The sequence below is a fragment of the Staurois parvus genome, unplaced genomic scaffold, assembly GCF_062004578.1.
Source record: "Staurois parvus isolate SC_StPar_1 unplaced genomic scaffold, SC_StPar_1.0 ptg000145l, whole genome shotgun sequence".
NCBI classification, from domain to species: Eukaryota; Metazoa; Chordata; class Amphibia; order Anura; family Ranidae; genus Staurois; species Staurois parvus.
Window position 1 is genome coordinate 5,731,306 of NW_028317941.1, and position 13,094 is coordinate 5,744,399.

Genomic DNA, 13,094 nt, shown 5'->3' on the forward strand with positions numbered 1-13,094 from the left:
ACCGAGCCACTCTCCTCGCCACTACTTCTTCGCCTGGCTGCTGAAGAGGCGGATGTCTCCCCCCGTTCCTGACCGCCCTCTGTTAGCTCTTCCGCACTGTACTGGATGACACCGGGAGCACTGGCCTCTGGCTGCGAATAGTGCTGCCTCGACCCCTTCCTCTGCTGCCACGTCTGCTCGCTCCTAAAACATTGCCTCCTCTGCCACTCCTCTGCATGTTGTCTGACATACTCTTTAATTAAACGATTATGTGTCCCTGAGTAACAATTCTGTGTCCCTGAGTAACAATTCTGTGTCTGTGCGAGTAACAATTCTGTGGCCCTAAGTAACAGTTCTGTGGCCCTCAGTAACAATTCTGTGTCCCTGATTAACGTTTCTGTGGCCCCAAGTAACAGTTCTGTGGCCCTCAGTAACAATTCTGTGTCTGTGCGAGTAACAATTCTGTGTCTGTGCGAGTAACAATTCTGTGGCCCTAAGTAACAGTTCTGTGGCCCTCAGTAACAGTTCTGTGTCCCTGAGTAACAATTCTGTGTCTGTGCGAGTAACAATTCTGTGTCTGTGCGAGTAACAATTCTGTGGCCCTAAGTAACAGTTCTGTGGCCCTCAGTAACAGTTCTGTGTCCCTGAGTAACAATTCTGTGTCTGTGCGAGTAACAATTCTGTGTCTGTGCGAGTAACAATTCTGTGTCTGTGCGAGTAACAATTCTGTGGCCCTAAGTAACGGTTCTGTGGCCCTCAGTAACAGTTCTGTGTCCCTGTGTAACAATTCTGTGTCTGTGCGAGTAACAATTCTGTGGCCCTAAGTAACAGTTCTGTGGCCCTCAGTAACAATTCTGTGTCCCTGATTAACATTTCTGTGGCCCTAAGTAACAGTTCTGTGGCCCTCAGTAACAATTCTGTGTCTGTGCGAGTAACAATTCTGTGTCTGTGCGAGTAACAATTCTGTGGCCCTAACAGTTCTGTGGCCCTCAGTAACAATTCTGTGTCCCTGATTAACGTTTCTGTGGCCCCAAGTAACAGTTCTGTGGCCCTCAGTAACAATTCTGTGTCTGTGCGAGTAACAATTCTGTGTCTGTGCGAGTAACAATTCTGTGGTCCTAAGTAACAGTTCTGTGGCCCTCAGTAACAATTCTGTGTCCCTGATTAACGTTTCTGTGGCCCCAAGTAACAGTTCTGTGGCCCTCAGTAACAATTCTGTGTCTGTGCGAGTAAGAATTCTGTGTCTGTGCGAGTAACAATTCTGTGGCCCTAAGTAACAGTTCTGTGGCCCTCAGTAACAGTTCTGTGTCCCTGAGTAACAATTCTGTGTCTGTGCGAGTAACAATTCTGTGGCCCTAAGTAACAGTTCTGTGGCCCTCAGTAACAATTCTGTGTCCCTGATTAACGTTTCTGTGGCCCCAAGTAACAGTTCTGTGGCCCTCAGTAACAATTCTGTGTCTGTGCGAGTAACAATTCTGTGGCCCTAAGTAACAGTTCTGTGGCCCTCAGTAACAATTCTGTGTCCCTGATTAACGTTTCTGTGGCCCCAAGTAACAGTTCTGTGGCCCTCAGTAACAATTCTGTGTCTGTGCGAGTAACAATTCTGTGTCTGTGCGAGTAACAATTCTGTGGCCCTAACTAACAGTTCTGTGGCCCTAAGTAACAGTTCTGTGTCCCTGAGTAACAATTCTGTGTCTGTGCGAGTAAGAATTCTGTGTCTGTGCGAGCAACAATTCTGTGGCCCTAAGTAACAGTTCTGTGGCCCTCAGTAACAGTTCTGTGTCCCTGAGTAACAATTCTGTGTCTGTGCGAGTAACAATTCTGTGTCTGTGCGAGTAACAATTCTGTGTCTGTGCGAGTAACAATTCTGTGTCTGTGCGAGTAACAATTCTGTGGTCCTAAGTAACGGTTCTGTGGCCCTCAGTAACAGTTCTGTGTCCCTGTGTAACAATTCTGTGTCTGTGCGAGTAACAATTCTGTGGCCCTAAGTAACAGTTCTGTGGCCCTCAGTAACAATTCTGTGTCTGTGCGAGTAACAATTCTGTGTCTGTGCGAGTAACAATTCTGTGGCCCTAAGTAACAGTTCTGTGGCCCTCAGTAACAATTCTGTGTCCCTGATTAACGTTTCTGTGGCCCCAAGTAACAGTTCTGTGGCCCTCAGTAACAATTCTGTGTCTGTGCGAGTAACAATTCTGCGTCTGTGCGATTAACAATTCTGTGGCCCTAACAGTTCTGTGGCCCTCAGTAACAATTCTGTGTCCCTGATTAACGTTTCTGTGGCCCCAAGTAACAGTTCTGTGGCCCTCAGTAACAATTCTGTGTCTGTGCGAGTAACAATTCTGTGTCTGTGCGAGTAACAATTCTGTGGCCCTAACTAACAGTTCTGTGGCCCTAAGTAACAGTTCTGTGTCCCTGAGTAACAATTCTGTGTCTGTGCGAGTAAGAATTCTGTGTCTGTGCGAGCAACAATTCTGTGGCCCTAAGTAACAGTTCTGTGGCCCTCAGTAACAGTTCTGTGTCCCTGAGTAACAATTCTGTGTCTGTGCGAGTAACAATTCTGTGTCTGTGCGAGTAACAATTCTGTGTCTGTGCGAGTAACAATTCTGTGTCTGTGCGAGTAACAATTCTGTGGCCCTAAGTAACGGTTCTGTGGCCCTCAGTAACAGTTCTGTGTCCCTGTGTAACAATTCTGTGTCTGTGCGAGTAACAATTCTGTGGCCCTAAGTAACAGTTCTGTGGCCCTCAGTAACAATTCTGTGTCTGTGCGAGTAACAATTCTGTGTCTGTGCGAGTAACAATTCTGTGGCCCTAAGTAACAGTTCTGTGGCCCTCAGTAACAATTCTGTGTCCCTGATTAACGTTTCTGTGGCCCCAAGTAACAGTTCTGTGGCCCTCAGTAACATTTCTGTGTCTGTGCGAGTAACAATTCTGTGTCTGTGCGAGTAACAATTCTGTGGCCCTAACTAACAGTTCTGTGGCCCTCAGTAACAATTCTGTGTCTGTGCGAGTATCAATTCTGTGTCTGTGCGAGTAACAATTCTGTGTCTGTGCGAGTAACAATTCTGTGGCCCTAAGTAACGGTTCTGTGGCCCTCAGTAACAGTTCTGTGTCCCTGTGTAACAATTCTGTGTCTGTGCGAGTAACAATTCTGTGGCCCTAAGTAACAGTTCTGTGGCCCTCAGTAACAATTCTGTGTCTGTGCGAGTAACAATTCTGTGTCTGTGCGAGTAACAATTCTGTGGCCCTAAGTAACAGTTCTGTGGCCCTCAGTAACAATTCTGTGTCTGTCCCTGAGTAACAATTCTGTGGCCCTAACTAAAGTTTCTGTGGCCCTAAGTAACAATTCTCTGGCACTCAGTAACAATTCTGTCTGTCCCTGAGTAACAATTCTGTGGCCCTAATAACGTTTCTGTGGCCCTAAGTAACAATTATCTGGCACTCAGTAACAATTCTGTCTGTCCCTGAGTAACAATTCTGTGGCCCTAATAACGTTTCTGTGGCCCTAAGTAACAATTCTCTGGCACTCAGTAACAATTCTGTCTGTCCCTGAGTAACAATTCTGTGGCCCTAATAACGTTTCTGTGGCCCTAAGTAACAATTCTCTGGCACTCAGTAACAATTCTGTCTGTCCTTGAGTAACAATTCTGTGGCCCTAATAACGTTTCTGTGGCCCTAAGTAACAATTCTCTGGCACTCAGTAACAATTCTGTCTGTCCCTGAGTATGAATTCTGTGGCCCTAACTAGCGTTTCTTTGTCCCTAAGTAACGATTCTGTGGCCCTAATTAACAATTCTGTGTCCCTGAGTAATAGTTCTCTGTCCCTAAGTATCGTTTCTCTGTCCCCAAGTATCGTTTCTGTGGCCCTAACTCTGTCCCTGTCCCTAATACAGAGCGGTCTGCCTCTGTTCAATGACTGCAGGCAAATGAAGAATTCCAAAATGGCCGCTATTTATAGCTCGACCATTACACAGTGCTAGCTGGCTGGCTGCTGATTGGCTGATGCGATCACATGTCGTTGAGGAATGCATTATGGGTCAGCGCGCCTTGTCTGCGCTCCTTCCCAGACATCCCCGCTCCGTCGCCGCACATGTCAGCCGCCATTTTTGGAAAAATTTCGATTCGAGCGTCCAAATTAGGCTATTTTTCGGATTCCGCGCGAATCGAAATTTTTCCGATATTCGACTCGAATTCCACTTCGGCTACTTCGATTCGCTCATCTCTAGATACAATCATGTAAAAAGCCAACGCACTTCAGCCATCAGGCCTTAATCACGGCTAACAAGTGAATATGACTATTGTAAATAGTACAAACATAATTGTCAATCCCACCTCCCAGAATCACATGACTCCAGGAGGGAGGAATAAATTAAGCAGTATAAAACATGCATACATATACATTTTCTCTATGCAGTGGTCCATATAGGTTTTTCTTCATTCTGATGTCTGTTGCTCTTGCTTTTATAAATTTTATTTTTTATACGTATGCATGTTTTATACTGCATAATTTATTCCTCCATAATTTATTCCTGTATAATTTATTCCTTCACAGAGGCCCTGTTGTGGGTGGAGGCACTGCCAACTTTAATATCAAACCACTCTTCTAATTGGGAAAGGTTCCGGTTCTCTTATTTACCTACAGGTTTACCGCAATATCCTGTTTGGGGAGGGTCAGCTCTCATAATCCCCCCAAAAGAGGGCTACATTACAATTATTCCAGACCATGAAGGAGCTTTTATCTATGTAGAAACTATGACCACTATACAAGTTTCTAGTCCTATCTTGGGGTCGTTTGTTAATTACTGTGCATCCTGGAACCTCAGTAATCAGTATTTTTCCTGCCTACTTGCCTACTCTTCAAGGGAAGAAAAGTATTTCTTAGATTATACTAGTTAAATAGTTTGTTTTGTGTTCTGTGCTGTCCAGTTCCTTTTTTTTATGTATAATATGTCCCCAGGTTCTGGCTTTCTCTTGCAGCATGTTATCAGTCAACAATCATAAAGCACACCTGCAGTCTCTCAAATTCCTGTGAAGCATGTATCCGATCTTGAACCATCTACAGCTATGGTCGGCAACCCGTCGATCGCGATCGTTCTGCATCCCCCCCCTCCGTCACTCTCAGGCATAGCGCAGAGCAGGAGGCAGCATAGTGCTGTATGGAGGGCAAGGTCGGGGGTGGAAGCTGCTCAGTGATTGGTTGCTAGGCTGTTCTAGCAACCAATCAAAAGCTTGGCAGCTGTGTTCTCTTGATCTCCCCTCTGCTCTACACAAGCTGACAGGTAGGCAGTGCTACCTGTGTGTGCGTGATATGAAGGGGACACAGGAGACACTGTGGGGGCGGGGACAAAGGAGACTCTGTGGGAGGGGGGGCTTAAGAGATTCTGAGGGGGGACTTAGGAGACCCTGTGAAAGGGGGGGTTAGGAGACATTGTGGGAGGGGGAACAAAAGAGACTCTGTGGGAGGGAGAACTTAGGAGCCACTGTGGGAGGGGGTATACAGGAGACTCTGTGGGGAACACAGGAGACTCAGCACACTACACAGTGGGGGAGGGTGGTCATGTGCCTGGTTTGGGGGGTAAAGTACACTACGGGGGGGAAGGAAGCAGAGGATATGACAGTGGGGAAGGATGTGGTGTGAAGGGGGCAGAGGACACTGCTTTTGGGGGGTACAGGACACTACTGTGGGTGGAGGAGGGCAAAGGACACAGCATGGGGGGTACAGGACACTGCCGTGGGGGGGGGGCAGAGGACACTACAGTGGGGGGTGATAAAAAAGGGGGCAGAGGACACTGCATTTGGGGATACAGGGCACTACAGTGGGGGGCGATGAAAAGGGGGACTTTGCTTTATTCCATGTTGTTCAGGTAGACCTCAACCTCTGAAAGGTTGCCTACCCCTGATCTACAGCCTCTGACAGTTTTCAGTAGTAGGGGAAAGAAGGTTTTAATTTTTTCCTGGGGAGAGAAAGAGAGAATTTTGTTTGAGGTGAATTTTTTTCTTGTTGCGGTGCAGGGAGGGAGTTGAGAGAGGGAAGGGAGGAATTTTTGCTTGGGGGTTTGTTTGAATGGTTACTGGGGGATTACTCTTAAACTTTGCACCTGGTACACAAGACTGCACTCTGTCCGGTGTGCCAAGCACTCTTGATCACTGCATTCTGTCTACTGCAGTTGTCATGGGCATACAACAAACAGAAAGCCATACAGAGTGCAGTGGTCAGGAGTATGTACCATACATTGTACTTTACATGCACCTGACTGCTGTACTCTGTATATTGTTCTGTATGTTACATATTCCTGGTCACTGTACTCTTTATGTGGTGCTGTATGTTATATACTCCTAATCACTGAACTCTGTACACTCTCCTGTATGTTAAACACTTATGACCATTGCAATCTGTAGGCTATGCTGTAGATTGCATAATCCTGACCACTGCATTCTATATGCTACATATTTTTTTGTCACGGGACAATGAAATATAGCATTTCATATTAATATAATGCATTCCCATTTTCAGTTAGGATATGGAACTTTGGGTATATTGTTTTTATATTATATCTTTATCTCCTGTTGTTTATAAATCTCCATAGCTCAATCTAAAATTTAGGCCTCATGCACACTGGTGAGTTAAAATACTCCTATATACCCCGGAACTTTCTGCCAGAAAATGGCAGAAAACTCAAGTGTAAAATGCTTGCTTTGGTGCGTAATTATGCACGTTTACATACGTATGGCATTGAGAAAAAAAATATTTTACTGGTCAGATTATTAATTTATTCTGGCCACTGGAATAAATTTACACATATTCATGCATTTATGCGTGTTTAGGTGCGTGCGCTCATAAAGTATGTTGATAAGCTCCTCTCCAAACACTGCTTCAAGGCATTTTTTTTAATGTCTCTAAATGGTTGCTCTTAAAATACTGATCTAAACATTTAATGTGCATGGCCACATAGGCTGACATAGAATGTATTAAGAAACATAAAGAATATGCTGTACACCTGTAAAAGTGGGGTTTTTTTAAGCTAGCATGCATGAAGCCTTTTAATTAAGTGAATAAGTCAAAGTGAATAATGATGAATAATCATCTTGATTCACTGCCCCATCTTCTGGATGGCTCTGTTATAGGATTTTAATTAGAGAAAGAGTGCCTTAAAGAAGATACCTGCTGCTCTTCTCTCTCTTTAGAAAACTCATAGTGCACTGAAAATATTGTTTAATACATCATTTAAAAAAAAACAAAGATTGCATGCATTTAGTAAAAAAAAAATATAAAACATTTTAAAATCCTATCAACATTAACCAATAAAAATAAACACTATTGACCCCATACCATTACATATTTTTGCTAAAAATAATAACATTTATTCTGTAAATGCAAGACAAGACATTTTGTAGATTAAAATTACATCTGATGTTAACAATCACCTAGTATTTTCTAGACTACCAAAATCTTAGTGCCCCATTTAACACAGTGAGCAGATATTCCACTTGGCTACACACCCCAACACTCACTTTTCACTGACAGTTGACAACATACTTAGCACAACAGGGAGAGCTCTATGATTGGAGGAAAGCTGACCATATGACTATGACAGGTGACTGTCAGGGCTGTCCTTCATCTTTTTTTATTTTTAAACTGCCATTCTTTTTTATAAAACTCTGTCATCTTTAGACATCGGTGAAGCTGGCAGAGCATTAAGCACATCTATAAAGAACATTGCTGTGCGTTATAAATATGCAGCATGGCTTCATTTAAAATCAGGCCCTGGTTGTCACCTCCCTCTAACTATGGCAACTGGGGGGGCATTCTGCACACTGTTTATTTACAGAATGTACCAGGAATATAATGTCCTGATCGTGTGATTGGCTCACTGCTTTTCCCAGTGGTTTTTCTCTAAACACTGGGATTGATTGTGTGATTATAACAGACAGTGCCTCCCACATGGCATGCAAGAAATAGAAAGTAAATCATAGGCATATGTCAGTAGTCACGGTGCAGACAGTGGCAAAGGTCTGCAAGGAAGTGTGCTTAATTATTACATATTACTGCAATATATGTTGGAGAGCTTTGTTTTTCAGAACTAAAATGTAGTATCTGAAAAACAAGATCCCCGCCAAGCATGTAATAGATAAGTTACACCAAATTACAAGAATCAGTAGGGTTTAAATAAAAGCAAGGATATAATATAGATGGTGGCAGGCACAGTCCTTTTTGTGTTATTACCTTATTATTAGCTCCCTGTTTTGGAAATAAGAAGCTATAACTGTATTTCTGCAGATTTACGCAGGTAACAGAATTTAATGCAGTGCAGCTACAGCAAACAAAAAAATACTCCCTTTTAATATAATGGTTTTCAGACAAAGAAAATAGCATTATTCTTTTATGAGTTTATTCACAAAAGTCTAATTCTCTTTATTTTGTTTTCTCCCAGTCTTACCACAGTTCCAGATCAATTATTATTATTATTTATCATGAAAGTAATGCTTATTTGCTTACTCAGTACTTGAAATTATGGATGTGCACAGAGAATGTGTTATAGAGTATGTCTTTTCTATTTTCCTCTCGTGTCTAGATCTTACCTCCCCAAAATGTTCAACGGGGAGGCTAGTTCCTCAGCCAGGAATGTTATCCGCAGCTCCAGCATCAGTGGAGAAATGTACAACCTAGAAAAAGGCAACTCAGGAACTCCAGAAGTGGCTGGCGGTACCACGACCAAGAAGAGGCGATCCAGTCTTGGAGCCAAGATGGTGGCTATTGTGGGGCTGTCACAGTGGAGTAAGAGCACCCTACAACTAAACCAACCAGGTTAGTCATCTCTGTTTTCTATTATCATCAAATAAGGTAAAATATTTTAGAGGGAAACTGCTTTTAAATTGTATGTACATTTTTAAGCCGAGTTTTTGTGAATGCATATATGGTAGTGACCCTATTTTTGATTAATTAATTATGAAGGTCGTGCCTCCTTCTTAGTAATGCTGCATAGGAATCGGACCTTACCATTCCTGTCTTTTACTTCAATCCTATCAGTCTGCTTAGGTTAACTGAAAATTAGAGGTTTTTTTGTAGCATGCTGACTTTAGTTCAATAGTGTTTCAGCAGGGATGTTTGCTATATGTTCCTTAAGTACAGAAGGACCTATGTAACCAACCAAAATCTGCTGACAAGTATAAAGTGGAGGCACCTGTTTTTTCTCTCAGTTTAAAGGTGAACTTGAGTTGGAGCCCTGGCGGAGCTCTGTGGTGCATCTGTATACGTGCCAAGTTGTGCTCATGCATGTGCAAGAGAAGAGGCACTAGACCTCCTTTACTGCACCATCTTCACACGTATGTGCATGGAAACCCATGTGTGCACAGATGTGCTGAAGATCTCTAAATATTTAAACCACTCCTCCTTACAAAGCTGTTAAATTATTTGATACAGTATATCTAGGGTTTCTTGAGTGCACAGCTGTCTTCAGTCAAGCCACAGTTAGCTTGAGGTCTGAACTCTACCTTGGCCATTCCATTATATACATTTTTTTATTTAAGCCATTGTGTTGTTGTTGCTTTGCTTCTTTTTTTTGGTTCACTGCCTTGGTATAGCGCAAACGTCTGTTAAGCTTCAGTTCATAGGCTGATATCCAGACTTTTTTCTGCAAAAATTCTTTATGCACCTTTGAATTCATAGTTTGCTCTATACTAGCAAGCAGTCCAGGCCCTAAGGCACCAAGACATCTCCAATCCACAATGCTTCCTGAACTATTATTCATGGTCGCAGTCAGTGTTGATATGTTGAAGTGCACTGGTTTTTTTATCAAATATTGTTTTGTTGCAAGTTTCTGACAAATGTTTCAAGTTGTATCTTACTTTTCCATGTGGTATTGCATTAGAAGCTTTGTGGAACAATGAGGTGGTCTGTAGCAAACTTGATATGTGTGATATTGAATTTTGAGGATCTGTATGCCCTTTGATTTTTAGACAAATTGTCTTATCATGGACTAATGAACACCTGGTGGTCTACTTCTTCAGCTGAAAACGCTTAAAAAAGTGTGAAATGTGTAATTTCTGGATTGAAATTTGTGTGAATCTTGTGTCATTTTTTTAAATAAAAAGACCCACTAGACTTTTAGTTTGTAGACATCTTTATAATTATTAATGTCATGGGTCATTCTTGAGAAGAGTGGACTCTTTTTGGAAACTAAGCTTTATGGACAAAATATGTATATATATAATATATATATTCAGCCCACACCTTTAACCTTATCACTATTGATTGGATTGCAATACAATTTCTTTGTTCCTTTGTTCTCAGCAGTGAGAATGTCATGTTCTTAGAGGCTCTTAGAATCCCACATCCACCAAGAGTGTCTCTGAAGAGACCACCCACTCGTTACAATAGACTATTAAGAAACCCCTGACATTACACACTTTCAGAAATAAATTGCAAGTCTACATGTCTTGTACAGTCTTCTGTAACTCCCCTATATACACACATATATATACTGTACATGCCACTTTTCTTCTTAATATCTTCAGGATTCTTGATTCTTCTACCATACATACTTTACAAGATCTATTGGGTAATGACATTCCTTTACTCAGGGGCGCTTGATTCTTTTTGCTGCATGAGTCATAGTGTGAAATGGCGCTTCGTCCAGCAAGATTATAGCCGTGCAAATTGTTAATTCCAGACAAACAGCTTCTTCACATATATGTTTGTTTACTTTAATAATATGACCAAGGATCTCTCAAAATGACAGCCTGTGAGACCAATTTACACATACCATTAGTCAGTAATCCAGCAAAAAAACAAAAAACAAAATATAGGTAGATAGTTAGGACTGCACGTATTGAAACCATTACATTCCTGTGAAAAGCTTAGCTAACATAATGAGATGTATTGCCAGGATATATCCTTTGGTGAATCTAGCAAACAGCATAGGATTCATTTACTGAAAAATCGTATTAGCAAAAAACAAGCTACCAGGTTTTTCCACTGAATTCTGTTTCAAGACCTGCAGCTTGCATAGGTGTTATACTACTGTGTTAGGTACTACTGGAGTAGAAAATGAACGTTGAGGTTCCTCCAAAGTCTGATCACCAGCAGCACCTGGAATGACATTGTTAAGCGCAGGTCTGAAGAAGCACTTTCCCTTAAAGGGCAAATGAATCAGATGTTCCTTGGGGGTATCCTTAATGTTCCAGGCAAGCAGCCAAAGTGGCCAGACATAACCCCTATGCGGGGATACAAGATTAGTTGCTTGTAAGAGGCCATAACAGCTGAAATGCAGAGTTCCAGATATGTGTTGCAAAAGCTCCAGGACATGAGGGTTTGTCCTTGTCACAGAAGGGTCCACATTTTCTCAAAAGAGACATGGTTTTACAAATAAAGTCACCACCAACAGAGAAAAGATAGTCAATACAGTAAGTTTAAACTGAGACCTAATTAGGGAGTTCACTGTGAAATCCCTAAGAGTGAGAACATTATCAACCTATATTTGGTGTGTCGAAGTGTATTAATTAAATAATATCTATGGTTTACTTTATTTGTGATTGAGGAAAAAATAAAATTTAAAAAAAAAAAGAATAAAAGGGCTATCCCAAAATTAGATATTTTCTCAGCAGAGCTGAGGAAAAGGCATCAAACCTCCTAGATGTTAGGAGTATGAGAGACGCTGTAATAATATCTACCTCTCTTTCAGCTTCCATCCCATCCTTGGGCAGAGCATTGGCCAATTAAGCCCACTTGTACTCTGAGACAGTGCAGCCCTAGAATTCTAGAATATATCTTTCCAGGCTGCAAGTTTGGTTCTCAGAGACACTCAGTATGAAAAATGGACATTGAAGAGATTTATCCTGGAGATATTTAGTGGAAAGTCATGTATTTTCTTATATACCTGTCATACTTACTGCAATTTTTTGCTGTTTTTTGAGTTATACCATATAGGTTTTATTGTGATGAGATTATCCTATCTGGAGAGCCACCCTTCATGTTGAGCTAACTACTCCTGTTGTCAGTTATATGTGTGTAAAGCTGTCATTAGATTGAGATTCTGGAAGCCTCCTCGCAAGCCATCACTATTCCACAGTCACCTCCACCAGCACTGGTACAATGCATGCTCTGATAGTTTCAACAATGGGATTAGAGAGAACTATACCACATTCATTGTTCTTTACAGATCTGTCATTTGCATAAATGCTAGAAACTGCTGATTTTTAGCAACAAAGTGAATTCTATATGTTACAGTGGGTTTGTTATGCACACCATACATTTTACATGTGCTATACATATAAGTGGGATGCAATGAAAACATATACCAGAAACATAATTATAGTTCCCTGCCTGGAAGTTCAGATTTGTCAACTAAATAAAAAATATCCAGCAAAGATTGTGGCCTACAGCTTAAGAGAAGCAGTCTATTCAGGCAGACACATATCTTCTCTCCGCAGCAATATATCTTACAAAAATCAACAGCACAGTAGGATTTTTCTTAATGGGATTCATGCTACAAGCATTATGTAGTGTCACATATGGTATAATGGATTAACATACTGTACAGTGACCCAGGACCTATCAATAATAGTCAATACAAATGCTAAAATCTCTGCTTGGTGCAATCTAGAGCAGTGGTTGCAGGTAATAGCAATGTGCAGATCAATTACTGACAGTGGTTGGCTTCCTGGTGAGCCACATTTCAAACTAATTCAAACTTTAAATTAAACAATTTGTTAGCATTTGTTGTTCGAAATTGTCTTCTCCCCTGAATTAGTATATTATTCTATTTTGTTACCTCAAGCAGAGTTCCCAAAGTCAACTTATAAGTTTACTGATTACCTGTGTCTTTCACTGGTAGCATTTTACATTTTGTATTATAATAAAAAAGAATTGGATTTTCAGGGCTTAAAGGAGAAGTATGACCAAAGCCATTTCAACCCTACTTCTATGGATCATAGAAGTGCACTTAACTCTGCTCTCCTGTGATCCGTATTCAGCTGACAGTAGGCTAAAGTCACTGAGCTAGCCCAGACTCTGGAGAGATACCAACTTTAAAGTTGGGATTCATCCAGATTCCTGACTGGCAGCTGGCAACTGGCTCAGACTGAGATCCTGAACCAGCCACTCCCACCCCCTCCACAGG

At 41.7% G+C, this 13,094-nt stretch overlaps 1 protein-coding gene across 2 annotated transcripts in view; it reads left to right on the plus strand.

Moving 5' to 3' along the window:
• RIMS3 (regulating synaptic membrane exocytosis 3) overlaps positions 1-13,094 on the plus strand; it is a 184,017-nt gene that overhangs the window by 88,143 nt on the left and 82,780 nt on the right. For both annotated transcript variants that reach the window (XM_089673875.1, XM_089673874.1), the window contains exon 2: positions 8,550-8,782. In XM_089673875.1, coding sequence (XP_089530001.1) covers positions 8,566-8,782 — 217 coding nt within the window. In that variant the 5' untranslated portion in view covers positions 8,550-8,565. The remainder of the gene's footprint in view (positions 1-8,549; positions 8,783-13,094) is intronic.